Below are 18,355 nucleotides of genomic sequence, written 5' to 3'. Positions count from 1 at the left end.
GCCTGGGTTAGCGTTGGGAAGTTGATCGGCGCTTTTGTGAGTGAGCTATACACATTCCGCGCTATGTTTGTTCTTCCAGGGCGTGTGTCGTTCGCCCTTCGTGTTGGTCTCGGGTGTAGCCGGTCGTGATTTCGTTCTTCTTTGCCGCGATGTCAACCCTGAGTGTGAGGATGGGCAAAGTCCACCAAGAACACAAACACAAAGGGGTCAATGGTTGAGCCTTTTTTGGGTCGTTTGAGCGCCAGAGGTTCAACAAGAAAAACTTCAGCTGCCTGTGTAAAAAGATCTGCAGATATCTTTTCTAAGCGACTATGATTGACTTGGAGAGAGACACTGCTCTCTTACATGTTACCAACGCCTACCCGACCACCGTAGATGTCCTTCTGCAGTCCTCAGATTGTTACAAGGTGAATAGTTCCGCAACAACCCAACGGTAAATCTGGGTCCTATAGAGTGAGCAGTAGACTAAGAGGTATTGCCAATAGATATCGATTTATCGATAGCTTGTATACATAGGTTAAAGCAACCTTATTGGTAAGAGATTTGATTGTGTACAGCAATAGCGTATTTCATTCGAAAATATCCTATAAACGTGAATAATGTGCTACATTTGTAACAAGCATACACTGTGTTCCGTTAGGTAACGCCGGTACCATTCGACCATTCTGCACACTTTGATATGGGCTTGGAGGGTATTTTTAATTCGGACCTTCATGGCTTTTCTTTGTAAATCACGATTTGTTCCAAAGTGTCGGCTGGTACCCGTGGCCAGTCTGTCTAACGGAGGCACCGCTGACGTCATCACGGATACTGTTTATCCAGCGAACATTGCTGTTGTGGAACAAAACACCAGCTTATCGCTTTGCAGGTAGGACCATTAGAATAACAGCTTGAACAAGCTTACTTTGTCTAACATTATTGCCTCTGGCCATTACAGTCATATATACACCATGCCCGTATACGTTGAGGCTGTAGACCCGGCTGGGATAGGAAGTCACACGTTTGTACATGTGAACTGCTGGGTACCGGGGGTACCTCTCGGTGCGTTTACGATAAGCTTAAGGTGTTTATTTGCCGACCATTCCCTAGGTGATTTTAACTGGGAGTTTAAAAAAAACATAGACCCGACAATTAAAAAAAAGCCCAGGAGCCGGGGGATGTCCCACGGGGCCACATTGGTGAAACGCACGAAAGTGCAAGAAAAATTCCGTAAAATACCCATGGGGTCCCTTATTTTAATTATGCCCGTAGCATAAGTAAAACAACGGACCAGACCCTCTATAGAACACTTTGCTTTGTGATACATATTTTGTCATCATACGCACGTGTTGTCCCGATGCTGGTCCAACTGAATATCGTAATCTGATGCAATAAAAACAAACATTTCAGATTGATCATACCATCGAGACATACTATACTCATGTATTGGTAGTGATCATACTATTTTTTTTTTTATTTGTGCTTCATTTTTCTACAGTCTAAGCTATCATTTTGGTGAATATGGACATTACGTCCTAAACATCCCACCACACGAGACCTCACCATGTGAGATATCCGTCACACAAGACCCAGCAGACACTTATCTGGGTAAGATATAAATGTGCACAAAATTGTCTAATTCTGGACAGACACGAGTGGAGACACAGGTGTCACCTCCAAAAAGAGGATGAACTGAACTGAACTAAACTGTTTGGGCAGAACGTTTAATGATGTAATATGACTTTTTTCCGTTTTCTATTTTGTGAAAACAAATAAGGATATGAAACATTTCTGCATCATGCGTGAAACTTTGGTGAAATGCATCAGAAGCTCAAATGTCATCAGATATAATATCTCTCTAACATTTGTTAATATGTTTCCTGAACTATCAGCTATCTGGGTTGCCTGTGGTGTGTATGCCGTACTCGTTCTACTTTTCAACGTATTCCTGTGGGTCAGAAGGTAACTGATTTCTTTACACGAGATCTATTCATTTCTGAAAAAAAATCTTATTCACGTCTTTATCATATTGACAGCATTTCTGTTTCATTGGATCTTGTAACTTTCTTGTAGGAGGCCTTGGTTTACAAAACTGACTTGCTGGCAAAATGATGTCGAAGACAATGAAACACAAAGAGGGAGGCAATCTCAGGTGAATACGATATCAATCCATCTTCATATATCTTGCTGAATCGTCGTACAATGTACCCGGATATGGATTGTCCAACAAGATTCATTTTTCCTCTGCAGGATATTGAAATGCGAAGTAATTCTACTCCAGAAAGTGAACAGGGACTAACGGAAAAGAAAGCACGTGAACGACTTCGGTCTCTGGACACATTTCGAGGGTAGGTTGCTGATCAGTTGAATTTTTTAGGAATTCTTTAATTTCTACTAAATTATTATTCTTTCTACTAAATTCATATTACATGTACCTGTCAAGAATTGTGGCGTCACTCGAAAAATCTAAATCACATACATACAGCGCTTAGGGATTGATAACTTTGCACTCGGCATTACAAGTCGAATTTACGTATGTGTTTCAGACTTTGTATTACCGTCATGCTTTTTGTGAACTTCGGTGGAGGAGGGTACTGGATCTTTCAACATCCAACATGGAACGGTAAATTTATACTTACATATAAACGGCCATTCCCTTTATAAATACATGTACATGCAATCTGTCATCGCTGAATTATATATTCCTCCAGTTTAACTGTCTAAGTGTTCGATTTTGTAAAGACGTGTGTTTGAAATATGTATACGTATGTATGACGTTAACTTGAGCAGTACTTCAATGAGAATTATTTTAGCCGATATTTTCACTGATATTGTTTTCCAGGTCTAACCATTGCTGACACAGTTTTCCCCTGGTAAGCATATGTGAGCCTTGATCGGTCATATGATGTTTTGATTGGATACACAGGCTTTGATTTCAAATATAGATAACATAGTAACATCTATCTAGCATTATGTTAGTTTTGCCAAAATCGTTCTTGTTTCGTAACACGCAAAAGCACTGTTCAATTTGTTGGTAACAGTTGCTTCGCTGTATTTATTTTATATGATCAATTGTCTGTAAATCTGCTAGAAGCTTCCACTGGCTTGTTTGTTCAGTACAGGTTTGTGTTCATCATGGGTACATCCATGGCCCTGTCGTTTAGGGGCATGAGAAAGAGAACGTCCACCCGTAGAGTTGTCTTCAGAGTCATCACCCGAAGCGCCAAGCTGTTTCTCGTGGGCTTTTTCTTAAACGCTGGACACGGTAAGACACAGACGTAAAGACGATGAAGCTAACAGTATTAGCTTAACATGTTACATGAAAACTAAACTTGAAATAGATTTTTCTTGAAATAGATAAACGAATAGTTTTGTTTATTAATGTTTGTTTGCCAGGTCGGAATGATCTGGGAACCGTGCGGGTCCCAGGAGTACTGCAGCGGCTCAGCATCGCTTATCTGGTGTCTGGTTTTATTGAATGCTTTGTCGGGAAGGAGAGAAAGTCTTCAGATGAAAGGTCACGTCTGGTAAGAAGTTGCTTTCTGTACCAGAAATACATATACCGTGAAGCTTCAGCTTGTTTAAAAAATGTGCTGCTAGAACAAGAGAATTTGTTAAATCAAATCACATAAAACCATGTGTCCATGTTTAATTTGAATACCACCATATATTTTGTAGATTATGCGCCAAGAAATACATAAAGCTACAATCTAGAGGTACATGTTTTTGCCTTTTAAAGTGTCACTTGAAAAATGAGGAACATTGAAAAAATTCTGCTAACTGTTTTTTACTCGACTAATGAACTTTGTCAATGATACAGTCGTTTTTCCTAGCTTTCCAATTCAGTAAACGCCATAAGAGAGATTCAATTGTTTTGTTATACGTGTGTTTAGACCAACCCAACGCTGCAGAAGATCCACAATGCGCTGAGAGACATCGTGGACAACTGGGCGGCCTGGTTACTTCACCTGCTCATCCTGGTCATACATCTCATCATCACCTTTCTACTTCCCGTACCAGGGTGTCCGACGTAAGTTGTCAAACACAAAAAAATCATAATTAGAATTTCCAGTGCTATGGATAAACTAAACTTTCACTAACCAACACTGCAAATAAGTTGCCCCAAAATTTATCATTAGAAATTTATTTATATATATATATATATATATATATATATATATATATATATAAGTTGTAAATTTGTCAGGGACAGATTCGGACTTAATCAAAATATTGTACGCCAATCTATTCGTATATAGCTAGCAATTACATGATATATAAGCCATTGCATAATTAACTAATTCATTTGCTTATAACATGTTGAATTTATACCATTCGTATAATGTAGTTACACTTGTCTTATATAAAACCTGTAGAGGTTACCTTGGCCCGGGAGGACCGTTACTGGGGGATGGAGTGGAGTATTTGAACTGCACAGGCGGCGCTGCTGGGTACATAGACAGACTTATCCTGGGGAGTCACATGTACCAGACTCCTACCGTCAGGGTAAGAACTGGACACTTTTAACAACAGTAACGGACTTTATACAATACTGTAGTGTATATACTGTCACACAGTATATGGTGCAGCCAACTAAACATTGTTATAATTACAGTGAGTGAAAAAAAACTTAGCTATTTTGTTATAAGAAATGTACAAACTATATATAGGAAATCATGTGCTGTCTTTCCTTTCCCCAAACCATTATGGTTTACTAGTGCATTCCTATGAGTGAGTTCTTCGCCTCTTTTTATGATGCAGGTTTTTTACAAGACAAAAGTGGCGTTTGACCCTGAAGGAATTCTTGGCTCGCTGACAACGATTTTCAACTGTTTTCTCGGTCTACAGGTAAATATCTACTAACATAACTATGCATTTCAAAACTTCTTCTGAACACGTTGATTGAAATGGTATATGCTTTGCGGGGATTAAAATTATACCATTATTTCTTTTGGAAATCAATAAGTCTTATATTGTCTTTCAGGCAGGAAAGATTCTTGTTTACTACAAAGAGCACAGTAGCAGAATCATTCGCTGGGGCCTATGGGCGGTGCTGATGGTGAGTGTTAAAGGCAAAGAGAAAATAATTTAAAAGAACGCCCAAATTAGACACTGAAGCATCTTACACCAATGATATACTAGTCTGGTACTAAATGTTGATTGACGTTTGCTTACAGGGTCTGTTAGCCACATTGCTGTGCAAGGGGACCCAAAACGATGGATGGATACCTGTCAACAAGAACCTGTGGTAGTGTATATAACATATTTGAGATATGACTTGAAATTTCTAAGTAAAAAAGTAAATAAATCGGTATGGAATATACTACATAAAGTATCTAACTTCAACTAATGTGAACAACATCGAAACGAGTGGAACGTTCTTGATGTTGTGTTAACATTTATGAGTTAAAGTATCAAATTTTTTACTTTTCTGTATCATATACTAGATATTAGTTTTTATCCCCATCCGTTCATGTGTACATATTCTTAGGTCCCTGTCGTACGTGCTCGCCCTATGTTCCATGGCGTATTTGCTGTTGGCTCTGTGCTACCTGCTGGTAGACGTAAAGAAGTGGTGGTCTGGCTGGCCATTCTACTGCTGTGGTACGCCTTAGTTCTGTTACGGTTACATTACACCAACTTACACCAAGCCTGGCAAGATAAAAGTTAGATCAATCTTTAGTAATGGATATATAATATACACAATATTTATGTAAAGGTTTCAGACAGCATAAATTGTCTTTCATCAGTAAAATAAAAATAATATTATACAAAAACTTCAAAAGCTTTACATATGTAAGACATTGGATGCTATCTGAATCGTTTGAAGAAATTTTATACATATGTATAACGTTATCCAGCAGTCAAGGTTGATCGAACTTCTATTATTCAATTTTCTGCACAAACGTAAACCTAGCATAGTAGCATTTAAGATGTCGAATAGGCAATACTTCTTTTTACCGAGAATCAAATTTGCCTAGTAAATCAATGTTTTACAACTAATCCGAATTGTTATGGGTAGGGTTAGCACAACCATGTTCGACTTTTTTCAAAGTATCTGGCATTTTTGACAAGCATGTAACGAAAATTACTCCACGATTTGTCTTTACCGGGTAGGAACTCTATCCTGCTGTACTTTGGAGGGAATCTCACGTTCTTCTGGCTGGAAGTTCTTTCGATTGGTATGAATGAAATACTAAAATGTTCTCAAAACTTTCATGTACCTTTCCTAATCTCATTTCAGCACCAAGGACAGAACCAGACTGAGTACCATATGCATAGGACAACTATTCAGCAGAATGAATAACCTGTCCAAACGATTCTAAGATAATAACAAAACCTGATCAAATATTTCACAGAATCAATCCTTCGCTTGCATCATTAGTTGATGCGTTGCGGCTACAGACAGTCCAGTCGGTATTGTAGACCCCTAGCCCCTGCAATGTGTCAAAGACCTGCTCTTCCCATCTCCCTCTTGGGTGGCCTCTAGGACGCTTCCATGATGAATCAGGATCAGATGTCAGTTCGATAACCTTTTGCGTAGGGATTGCTCTAGACGCATATCCCAAATCACAGAATAATCGGTGTTTTTTTCCTTCTTTACAAGGAATGAACTCTATCCTGTTGTACGCTGGACAGAACATCCTGTACGATTATTTCCCGTTTTTCTGGCGCGGAGTTCCTCTGACACATCCACATCTCCTGACCATGGACCTGGTGGGCACCACTCTTTGGGTCATCATAGCAGTCTACCTCCACCACATCAAGTTTTATGTCAAGATATAAGAGCAGAGTTTCACTGACATGCAATATTGGTATTTTCTATTGTATGATCATACAAGCATCAACAACTACGTATGTTCACATAAGTCTACATGCACAACATCATGTTTTACGTCAAGATATAAAAGCAATGTCACGCTGACATGCACGTTGAATGTTTTCTATTATTAGTCACACAAGCATCAACAACTACGAATGTTCACTCTTGATTGCCATACACTAGAAGTGTGATGTAGAGGAATAGACAGGTGTACACCTACTTAATTTCCATTGAGATGATAACTCTAACATTTAGGAGATAATAGCTCTAACACTTAAGTGCGTACTCAAACTATTTGTGTACAATAGTGCTGACATGCCTGGCTACACTGTGTGGCAGCCGTATGAGCCTGTAACTACCACTTATGTAACCGAAGCATGTCAAAATCATATTTAGAAAAAAAGTGATGACACTGAAACATTTGTCTAAGGTATGTAGTAAAGCATCTTTATCATTTCTCAACATTCAGAGAAGAAAATTATTATTTCTTTTATATTTACAAGCTTTGGTAACCAATCCAGGTATGGAGAATTCATTTCTAAACCTCCCAAAAAATGGCCTATTCCTATTAACCCATGCATCAGATTCTATACCAACGAAACTTCTAATGGCTAATCTGCAGGATCACACTTGAATTATACATGTGCATGTAACATGAGAACTCATCTGTGCCGGTATCTATGATGAATTTTTATACTTTCATTTAACACAAAGCAAAATTGCTCACCTCGAATTTTCAGCCGATCCTGAAAATTTGAGGTGCAACGTTTTGCTTTGCTTTTGTTTTGTTTTAAACTAAAGTATTAAAATTCATCATATGTTCATACAGTTTGCATTTTCGGTTTAAACTTAACATAACCTAGTTATCCAATACATTTACATAATTTCACACTATTTGCATGTAAATTGCTTCATCAACTTTTTAGCCACATTAACAAAATAATTACAGACTCTAAGTTTTTCGCTTTAAAATTCTTATAACATTTGTATAGCTGCAGTGTTGGCATTCCTATTTATTCTTGAATATTGTATTTCTTACAAGGTATACTATCACAAAACATCTACAGAGCAGAAAACAATATAATAGCATAAACACTGTTTGCAGTTTCCTATCTGTTCACATAAGGAGGTTAAATATAGATATTAACCTTCTTGTAACAACGCAATTCAACATCACGATTTAGCAAGTCGTAAATCAATAAGGCACATTTTCAAATAAATCATATCTCATACAATCACAATCATAGGCAAATTTCTGCCTTTCACAGAAATGTGCAAAAATGCAAAATTTACCAGAGAAGACCACTGGCCTTTTCTTTTATCATTCATCTATACTCAGACATGTTTTATTTCTTCTGAATTGAACATATTGAGAGGTCTTCAAACATGTTATTGTTACCAGCATTTAATTGTATCATTGCCAACAAGTTTACTGAGGCACCCAACTGCATGCTTATCTGTTGCAGTGACAATTTCCAATATACCAAATAAGGTTGCTACTGTGCATTTTAAGAGTTAATGTTCACTTTGCTATTCCAAATAGTTTTGTGTGTGACATTTTTTATTATTACCAGAGTGTACAAGTCTAGTTCTCTTGACTGTAGCACTCTTGATTGTAGAACTTGTACAGTATTTCTGTGCTATTGGCTATATTTACATGTGCCTTTGAAAAGAGCAACACTGTGCAACTCACATCATGAAAAACTAATGTCTTCAAAGCAGCATTTAGAACAAAATAAAGTTACAAAGTTTACGGTATTGAGTGAAGGTTCCATCTCATAAGTGGTCAGTCTTGGTGTCTCAAGAGCCGTTATGGCAAACCATATATACTGACCCACTATCTAAAACAGAATGTCCGTTTGTGAGTAATCCTTTAAAGGCTTACGACACTTCAGTCGAAGAAGGACATGACTGGGCTACTCACGTTCAGGACATTTTATGCCGACATGGGTTCCAAAATGTTTGGCTTAACCCCGCTGTTAATGCCAAACATTTTGGAAACTTATTTAAAGAGCGTCTAAAAGACACGTTTCTTTCTGGCTGGAGGGAACAACTCAAAAGCACCAGCAAACTCCAAACGTATTCAAAAATCAAAAAACACTTTGGCTTAGAAGAATATCTCACATCAATTCAAAATAGACCATTTACATACAGCATTACAAAACTGAGAATTAGTGCACATTGTTTAGAAATAGAAAAAGGTCGTCACCGTAACACACCAGCCACTCAGAGACTGTGTCCTACATGTCATGAAAATATCGAAGATGAACTCCACTTTGTTATGAAATGTCCTACCTACGATAAAGAGAGAGATACATTGTTTAAGAATATTAGAACCAAAACTCACTACTCTCTTACTGGTACAAAGAACGATATCTTCCATACACTGCTAACGTGTTCATCTCATATATCCGTCTACGTAGGTCAGTTTCTTTATACTGTATTCCAAATGCGAGACCAGATCACTCATACATAACTGTACTATTATCGATAATATTTTGTTGTTCTGTATGTAGCCCCGTAGTACTATTGTCTGTATAGCTGTTAGTTGTTGTTAGTTGCCATACATTGTACCTTGTGCGATCGTTGAGCAATAAATTCATTCATTCATTCATTAAACACAATGCTGAGCACCAGAGAAAACAAAGTAACATAAATAACAACAAAATAGTCATGTTCATCAGTATTGAGCACAATTTTATACAGCATTCTGCAAATATTTTCATGACCAAAAAATTACATTCAGATTTCACATTTAGCCATAGTTTTCATCTTAAATTATAGTTTTCATCTTCAATATAAGCCAATACATTCAACTTACCCAATGTACATTTAATCAATCATGCAAATAATATTTGCAGGACAAAAATACGCTTCAGTAATAGCATTCTTCAAATCATGCTACTGACTTACAGTCATGGCACAAAGTGGTTGATTAAACTTTTTTTCAAGTAACATTTGGCATTATCAAGCGCATTGTATAGGCACAGTGTCACGATCTTGTAAGAATATTATCACAATGGTACATGTTTAGATCTGGTAAGCTGTGCTGGCCTTAAGTACGTTCATTCATTTATTTCACCCATCTTTAGAATTTGATTACATTACTAATTACTCAGGAAGAAAGAATGCCTGATTTCTTGTGCTCGGTGCATGGAGTTCCATTGGTACCCCAGACACTTATAGGACTGGAGTTACTTACAGCATACTCCAACTGAAGTTTTAGACTCTCATCAGAAATTCTCTTGACAAACTTATCATCTCTCACATGCTGGTACAATTTCATTTCTATATCTAACACTGTACCATAAAGTGAAAAGCCTTATATTCTCTGAATCATCACAGCAATAGCTCATAATATAAAGAACGTCCAAGCAGAGAGAAGCAAGTCCCAGCTTGCTAATGCTAACCCTACACCATCAGAGCTGTAGATACGATACTAGAGATTTTTTCCATGTAGAAATCAGCCTACACATCCAGCATGTCTTCATCACTGTCGTCATGGTAAGGCCTGACTTCTTCCACATGGTTCTCATCCGCTTTTGGTTTGGTTTTCTGGAGCAAAATTGAACAAAGTAAGCACAATATACAAAATAACTTCTAAACACTGGTAGATGTACCAAATAGAAATAGCCATGCCTTCAAGTACCAGAGTTATTGACCTGAAGAATTGATGTGTTCAAAATTCATACTTCCCTATAACAACTGTATACTTGTTGCCATTAAGTACTATAGATATATATATAGGGTCATTCACAATAGATAGTTTTAAACTACACAAGCAGATATACAAGGTTCGTTGTGACATATTGATAATAATGAGCTGCCAAGCTGCATGCCTGAAAAGCTGTTGTGTTATGCTAAAGACTGGTTATGCTGGCTATACAGACATGGGTGATAGAAATGCAGGTTTCATTGAAGTTTCATCGGGTAATCAGTACCATGAACAAAAGCAGATGAGACCTAAGACCTTTGTTCTTCACGTACCTTTTTTCTCTTTGCTCTGTTTTGTTGATGGGACTCTGCGTCAAACTCTACCATGAAGTCATCTGACGCCTCTTCTGATTGGCTGTTGCCACTCTCCTCATCGCTGTCAAGTCCGCCCATTAGCAACGACCCATCCTCGTCACCGTTGGACATAAACTGGGGAGAGGAAAGATCATGATGAATCTTTGTCTTTATCATATAATGAAAAATCACCCTTAAGAGATAGCATGATGTTGACAAGCAACGGGGGGAGGAAGGTATAAAAACCTGATGGCTTAACATCCCCTATAGGGGACTGCAACCGTTCAGTAACATGTGAATGAGAATCTATGTCCAGGACAGGTTAAAGAGTACATTTCCTTTACCTTTGTATATCTGTAGGTTGGGTGACTAAGATCTCCTCCTCTTCCACAGCAAGATTTCATTTTTCGTACAAATGCTTGTCTGAAATGGGAAATAAAAATTAGCAAGGGACATGTTATGATCATTTATCTGAATACAAAAATATGATTAGCGCATATCATAGATATTTCTACTAATCAAACTGGAAGCATATCACAGAAATCCAACAGAAATGCTTGATTTGTCTTGTGACATTACAGGCCGTATGTCAACTTTTGTGGCTTTAGGAGGAAAGCAATTACTGGCTACTCCATTGTCCATTTAAAGTGAAAGAAACAGCCTTTAAGAGACACAAGAAAAAATTCACAGAAACTAAACAGTTCCTTAAATCAAACATCTAAAATAATAGCACAGCTTAATCATATCTAAGTATGTGGTCTAACTAGGGTGAGGCCACTGGACAGAGCCGCATGGAAGCATGGTGTGAAGACAAGCCAATTGCTGCCTATCCCTGCCTATCCCTGTGTCAGGGACCCCAGCAGCAGTATAATCAAATACTGGATACTACTTTGATCATAATGTCTGACTGTTTTCCCTACCTTCTCTCCTGTTTGTGAAAGATGATGACTAGAACACAGATGATGACTATTGCCAACATTATCCCCACAACTGTGGCAGCTGAGCTTTTGTGCTGGCTGATGAAGTGGTGAATTCCTGTTCCATCATCTGGAAGATTTTGTTCAGGTGGTGGGATGGAGCTAGACAAAGACAAACATTAAGATAAACATTGAGAAGAAAAAGATGTCAAACTCCCAGACTGTAACAGTTACATTTTAAATATTTGCAGAAGGATGGACCAAATTCCTTTTTCTTTTCTTGGACATACACACCGTCAGTAAGATTTTTCTGAATTCCTTAGATAATAAGGACACCATACCATAAGGTTAAATGTATTTCAATCTGGATTTCAAGCAAAGGTTTAAACATTAGAATAACTTCCTTTAAATGAAGGAATACCTTCAATTCCATGTATTTGTCTGATAATTAATTCTCAGACCTTATGCCTTAACCAGTAACCAGTAGAGACATGGAAGCAAAAGGGCTACTTCAGTGAGATGAAGGTTAAATACAACCATATCATGAACTGTTACAGATTCTAGACAACGTTTTTCTTAATTTGACCATTGAGTGTCTCAAGTATTGATGTACAGGTGAAGACTTACACACTCTCCTCCACATCATCCTTCAAACAGGCCACCTTGGTGTACCAGTTGAAGATGTACTCACAATCATGAGACTCAGAGAAAAACTCAGGCTGACCCTGTGTAGAAGGCATACAGAAATATACATTATGTATTAGTATCTCTGCCAGAAAAGATTAAGAAATACACTTTTTTTATGTAGCTTTCAAGTACGAGAGTTGTCAAGTGAACTTAGGATTGATATGTTCAAAAATGGATATTTCCTTAGATATTCTCACTAAACAGCTGCAAACGTGCGGTCATTAAGTGTAATACATAACCAGCTACTGCTGTGGTGCCTGGCGTGTTATGCTGAACCATCATACTGGCTATAAAGATAGACAGCTGTCACAGTATTAACACATTATAAGAGACTGACAGAAAAATCTAAGGAATTACAAGTTTAAAAATTATTGATACATAATGATGACCTTACCCTTTCAATGTATTCCGAGCAATGGAAGATAATGGTGGTACTGGTCTTCTTTTCTTCTCTTCTCCCACATCTTGTATCAGAAAGAATTTGAACTTCTAGGGCTCCATCTATAACAGACAGTTTAACACATTGTAATTTATAATCCAATTAACAGTCTATGAATAAATAAATATACACTGATTGCCTAAACTCAGATACAGGTGTTCCGGACCGTGTGATAACTTTCTGTATCGCACAGGCTTGAAGTTTATATCACACAGGCTTCCTTCGAATAAATCGAACCATTTCAAGCGGGCCGAGTGCGTCGCGGTTGGCAATTCGAATACCTGATTTGGACGTTGGAACATTGCTGTTGTAACACTTTTTGTTCGAGGGCACCAAATTTGTTCAACTTCTGGCACATTTCGCATAAAAAAATGGGTTTTCTCAGGTGGGTATGACATAAATAAAATACAACAAGGTGTATTCTGCATCACCCTCGGTCCCAGCCCTCCCGCAGGTAAGATCTAGAACTACAGGTGATACGGAATACACCGTGTTGTATTCTATATGAATCCATCTGTCCATGCTTACCTTGCATGTAATAATTGATCATGTCTGGTTTGCCTAGAATCTTCATGAACTTGTCTTGTTCCTTGACTTGGCACACGGCAGCACCCCTGCACTGGTCCTCCTGTATGCCAACATCGTCCATTCTGATGTAGTACACATACACGTCTCTGTTAGGTCGCAGGTCTCCGGTCACTCTCCAGGAATTACTATTTGGGGAAAAAATCAACCTTCATTCAACTTCATATTCTTATAATAAACAAAAAGACGAAAAAATCTTAAGAAAATGAACCCTCATTCATCCTCGAGTATTCTGACCTATAATAAGCAAAAAAATAATAATTTCCTGCTATGGTTTATCCTTAAATATCGTTGATAATCTAATTGTCATGAAAGCATTATCATGATTAAGTGGAAATCTTTTAAATAAGCAGACATTCAAATGCTACTTTGATCAAAGCAAAAAATTCAAAGGCAAAAGTATTCTAATTTACACAAGTTGCAGGAAAAGACTATGTAGAAGTCTTTTGCAAATGTCAGCATTTCAATTCCTCCAAAGTTTTTTAGTTTATTGTATTTGAAATGTTTAAATTTCAGGCAACATCAAACAATAATAAATATAAGAGAACTCACCCGTTATCATTGTAGAGTTGTGAGATGTGGATGATGCTCTGGGAGAAGGGGTCTCTGATCTTTCCATCTTCAGGGGTCACAGGTTGTCTGTGAATAAAAATGATTGAAGACATTTCAGTCTTGAAGACAGAAGTTACCAGAAAACATCATTTGACAAATATGAATACAAATTGTTTGAGATAAACATTACCATATGGTGTTTTACGCCGAAGGGCGATTATACTGGCTATATAGATACAGATACAGATTACTCTGACTACTGGTTTAGTTGTAGTTACTGGTTTTGTGCATACCAATCTTCCAGATGTGTATTGAGAGGCCGATGCTGTGGTATGTGGTACTAATCATTAGTCAGTAGTTATCAGTCTTTATCTTTTGGACTGTTCTTAGACCTTTATGTGCAAAGAGGGAATACTGGATTCAGGCATACCGGCCTACCAAATTGTTTTTTACCCTTGGTGCATCTGTATCTGTATCTACATGTATATAGCCAGTGTAAAAGCCCTTTGGCGTTACACACCAGCTTTGCAGGCATGTGTATTATAGTGACAATGACAATGAAGTTGTAAATGCAGTAAATTGCATACAACCAGACTGATAGGAAAGCTATTCTATGTTCTACTCATGCCTATATTTCTATATGCTTCTTCCCTCTTCTTAAAACATGTGAAGACGAACATACAGAGTTCTTCTACTGAATCGTAGTTAGCTGAAGACATTAGATATTTGAAAAAGTCTTCCTAGTACAAACATTTTATTTGTCAATTGATTCAGGGCTAATGAATGAGGCTGTATGACTGAAATCTTTACCTTGTTGTTGCACAGGCGATGGCAGACATCCAGTTGACCACAAAGTGGCATCTCCCATTGCTGTCTATACTGTGCAGCTGGGGCCCTCCCACCGTAGAACCACAGGAGAACTGGACCTCGATGGAGGCCGTGTCACTGTTGGACCTACGGGAGTGGTCGTCACACACCCCTGCCCCACCCTCGCTGTACACAACCTTCAACCCTGTGTCTGGGAGGTGGAGGGGACAAATATGATAATACGTACATATCAGACGAATTTGTGAAGGTGGTGTGATGAAAGGAGTACCATCTTCTTAATTGTATGCAAACACAGAGAGCTAAAACTCTGTATTAGTTATGTAATACTATACTGCTGTTGACAACTACAGCTTTTTATAAAACAATCCATCCCTATGTTCTTAATAAACTCGATGAATTGAACGAAAAGGGTTGCAAAACACTTTTCTGATCCTTTGGCGTCAGTAGGTACAGTAGACTTAGCAAATTAACACCTACTGACTAGCATCTGTCCTTGGTGCTGAAATGCAATCAAATCTCAGCCACTACTTTTCAAATAGCTTTTTTTGTGCTTGTAACATTACAATTAGAAATTTTCCATGTACATTTATTGGTTATGATATGTTAGGAATTGTGCTTACCATCCACGTTCATAGTCTGGGAGCTGACCACTCCCAGATTATCAACTGTACCATCAGGCCTCTGTCTACATGCAGCAGCATTAGGGTCACATCCTGTAGTGTACAGAAACATACAGCGATCAGTAGGCATAATATAGTCTTCGGTGAAATGTTACGTGAAATTCTAGACAGGGTTTTATTGAGGACATCTTTAGGAGGAAATCAACAAAATAAAACAGTAAAACATGGCAGATAGTATACAAACACATTGGATATCATTTTCACACATGATTTATAAAGCTACCATAAGCAGGGTTAATGATTGCTAATCCTCATCCAAATATCCTCTTTTTTTCTTTTTCCTTCCCACAATCATGATGATGATCATTACAGAATGTTTCTTATTGTTCTGTATCAAATAAAGTGGCCCCCGCAGTTAGGTACTCATTTTCACTTGAGTGAAGTGAGAAAATTTGTGTTAAGGTGCTAGGCCTTTCCCAAATGCACAAGATTAGTGGCATGACAGGATTTAAAGTAGCACATCAGATTGGATTATTGATCAAAATGTCTATCACAGTCTGCAAATCATGGTAACTACACACATTATAAGTAAAAAATAGGGAAAGAAAGGAATATTTCTAGCTGCATTGCTTGACATACTTGGTGGTCCCTGGTGTACAGGCTGACACAGGTTCAGGTAATACTTGTTGCCAAACTTGTCCCTGAACCTCCAGCTGTTGGTCTCCTGTGAGAGGAGGTTGAGATCGTAGGTCTGTCCGTTCTGGTTGATGGCACAGGGCTGGCTGGCCGGCGGACAGGCTAGGGAGGTCTTCCACATGAATGTGTATGAGCATCCTGTCATCTAGGGAAAGATAGACAAATGTACTAAATTATTACACCATTCACCCAGACCAGAGACCAGGCGCATCCCCATCGTGTAATCAGCAAACAGAAGGATATGTCACCCTGCAAAGAGGCAGTATAACCCTGTTGTGTGTAAACATGTCGTTTGGTGATGAGATAATGTAGTAGTCATAATAATGCTTTAAATCAAACTTGAAATGTTACAAATTCTAAGAGGTACATTGATTTCTGAGTGTTATGCTGTATAAGTGTTAAAATAAGATTTAACTAATTTTCATGGTACAATATACGTGAAAGTTTTTCATTAAAAGATACAATATTTGATGAAACAAAATTTCAAGAGGCAATATCAGTTGAAAGGAAATCTGTATTATGATTCTCTTATTAGGTACATTTGATGTGGACACATAAACTTACACTAAAGATAGCAGGTTGGCTGTTTTCTTCATCTGCACACTTGAATATGATGTTGGTACTGTACTTCTCACTCCCTCTGCAAGTCGTCCCATCACTGTAGGACAGCGTCAGCAGGTTTCCTTCGTACTTGAAGGTCTGGGTGTTAAACTTGCCTGCTGAGATCTTCTTCCCGTCAGCTAGGGTTACACACACAGCTGTGTCCGGGTCACAGCCGGCCCTGGGGACGGTGCCACAGACGTTCAGACTGTACTTGCCACCTTGTACATTGTCCTCCACCTGAAGAAATGACAAGAAATAGATCTTAGATACTGCAACATGACAGCCAAACCTATAGATAGACCAAGATATGCACTGACTGCTTTTCAACAGTTACATTTATCAGGCTGAGCATAACTTCCTTGTGGCATCATATGGCCACATGGCTAAGCTAGAAGACATGAGACTGAGAGGTCACGGGTTCCATTCCTCAGGTGTTCCTTGTGTCGGAAAGATACTTTATGTGACTGTCCTCACTCCCCCAGGTACCTGACTTCAGTTAAGGAGGTAAAAGGAGGTGGAAGGAGAGGGTTGGGCTCTGCTTTCCAATATTGTACCAAGACACAGTGGATAATTGACCATAGTGCCCCTACAGCCTCAAAAAGGCTATGAGATTATCTTAACTTCTTCTATCTACAACTTTCTTCTTTCATGAAATACTCCATTTCCAGTCACTCAAACATCTTTCCAAAACTTCATGATAAATTGACAGAGAGATCGACAAGTACTTCTTTCATCTTTCTATCATTCAGTACTTCTTTCAAGACTAGCAACTGTTGACTCTAATATTGTACTTTATAAACCACTACTTTTAAGAAAGAGAATCATATTTAGCATGTTATAATTGTCACCTCATATCCATTATCGCCAGTACTTCTGAGACTGGTGAGGTTGAATGTGTACTTGATGGCTGGATCTGTATAGGTGCACTGTGTGGTCTGGACAGGCTTGGGTGCCGCACACACCACATTGGTCTTCCACTCAAAGAAGTACACACAGTCATCTGTCTTGTAGCTGAACTGTGGGCTTCCCTGGGGGAACACAAACATGAGATTACAGAAAACTGCTTTGAAAAGGACTATAAGGCTATCACCTGCTTTACATCATTTAAGTTCAGACATCCAGGTAATACGATACACATGGCTATATCATCATTGCAAACCTGGGACTTAAAAGAGGATGAATGTACAAGTAGCCAGTATAGTTTTTATTAAATATAGGTTGACCTACTTGTTAGGGAGTTACTCCCACAGTAAGTCCACCCCATTTTGCCATGTGGACTATTATCCAGAGTAAGTACTTCACACCAATTTATTATAAGAGAGTAAGTCCATCTTCAATCCTCCCTAAGTATTACTAAGTCCATTTTCTGACCATTGGACTCACTGTGGGGGGAAAGAGGACTACGGTCCAAGGTAGGTCATTTATGAAACCGAGGTTTGTAAATAAAGTAAATCAGATAGGAAACTGGGTCAACAATCCATCCAGTTGCTTGAGAAACTGCTATTTTGTGTTAATTACCCTCCATATAACACTGGGTCGAAAGAATGGAATTTGCAGTTTTTGCTATACACTATACATAACAGTCTTTTACATCAAAGACCATGAGATATTTGATTTT

General features: G+C 38.3%; 2 protein-coding genes across 4 annotated transcripts in view; one reads left to right on the top strand and one right to left on the bottom strand.

Moving 5' to 3' along the window:
* The first annotated feature begins 207 nt into the window (after window positions 1-207).
* LOC118423594 (heparan-alpha-glucosaminide N-acetyltransferase-like) lies at window positions 208-7,945 on the top strand. Of its 2 annotated transcripts, none has more exons than XM_035831811.1 (17): window positions 208-407; window positions 750-868; window positions 1,478-1,587; window positions 1,872-1,941; window positions 2,053-2,131; window positions 2,230-2,327; window positions 2,526-2,602; window positions 2,822-2,852; window positions 3,144-3,244; window positions 3,376-3,506; window positions 3,873-4,009; window positions 4,356-4,485; window positions 4,741-4,827; window positions 4,964-5,038; window positions 5,157-5,227; window positions 5,471-5,583; window positions 6,587-7,945. In XM_035831811.1, the coding sequence occupies exons 1-17, from the start codon at window positions 312-314 to the stop codon at window positions 6,763-6,765; spliced, it is 1,704 nt and encodes a 567-aa protein (XP_035687704.1). In that variant the 5' UTR covers window positions 208-311; the 3' UTR covers window positions 6,766-7,945. The 2 variants fall into 2 exon arrangements, with proteins under 2 accessions (XP_035687704.1, XP_035687703.1); XM_035831810.1 differs by having other exon boundaries at window positions 3,102-3,244.
* Window positions 7,946-9,482: 1,537 nt separating this feature from the next.
* LOC118423593 (cation-independent mannose-6-phosphate receptor-like) overlaps window positions 9,483-18,355 on the bottom strand; it is a 52,006-nt gene continuing 43,133 nt past the window's right edge. For both annotated transcript variants that reach the window (XM_035831808.1, XM_035831809.1), the window contains exons 30-42: window positions 17,586-17,765; window positions 16,699-16,974; window positions 16,078-16,279; window positions 15,439-15,531; window positions 14,801-15,008; window positions 13,991-14,077; window positions 13,382-13,566; window positions 12,809-12,915; window positions 12,355-12,452; window positions 11,731-11,889; window positions 11,155-11,233; window positions 10,790-10,945; window positions 9,483-10,357 (exon numbers count right to left, since the gene is read on the bottom strand). In XM_035831808.1, coding sequence (XP_035687701.1) covers window positions 10,271-10,357; window positions 10,790-10,945; window positions 11,155-11,233; window positions 11,731-11,889; window positions 12,355-12,452; window positions 12,809-12,915; window positions 13,382-13,566; window positions 13,991-14,077; window positions 14,801-15,008; window positions 15,439-15,531; window positions 16,078-16,279; window positions 16,699-16,974; window positions 17,586-17,765 — 1,917 coding nt within the window. In that variant the 3' untranslated portion in view covers window positions 9,483-10,270. The remainder of the gene's footprint in view (window positions 10,358-10,789; window positions 10,946-11,154; window positions 11,234-11,730; window positions 11,890-12,354; window positions 12,453-12,808; window positions 12,916-13,381; window positions 13,567-13,990; window positions 14,078-14,800; window positions 15,009-15,438; window positions 15,532-16,077; window positions 16,280-16,698; window positions 16,975-17,585; window positions 17,766-18,355) is intronic.

Source organism: Branchiostoma floridae, chromosome 9 (genome assembly GCF_000003815.2).
Source record: "Branchiostoma floridae strain S238N-H82 chromosome 9, Bfl_VNyyK, whole genome shotgun sequence".
Taxonomy (NCBI): Eukaryota; Metazoa; Chordata; class Leptocardii; order Amphioxiformes; family Branchiostomatidae; genus Branchiostoma; species Branchiostoma floridae.
The sequence above is the reverse complement of the archived record's forward strand: the minus strand, read 5'-3'. Positions and strand labels throughout refer to the sequence as shown.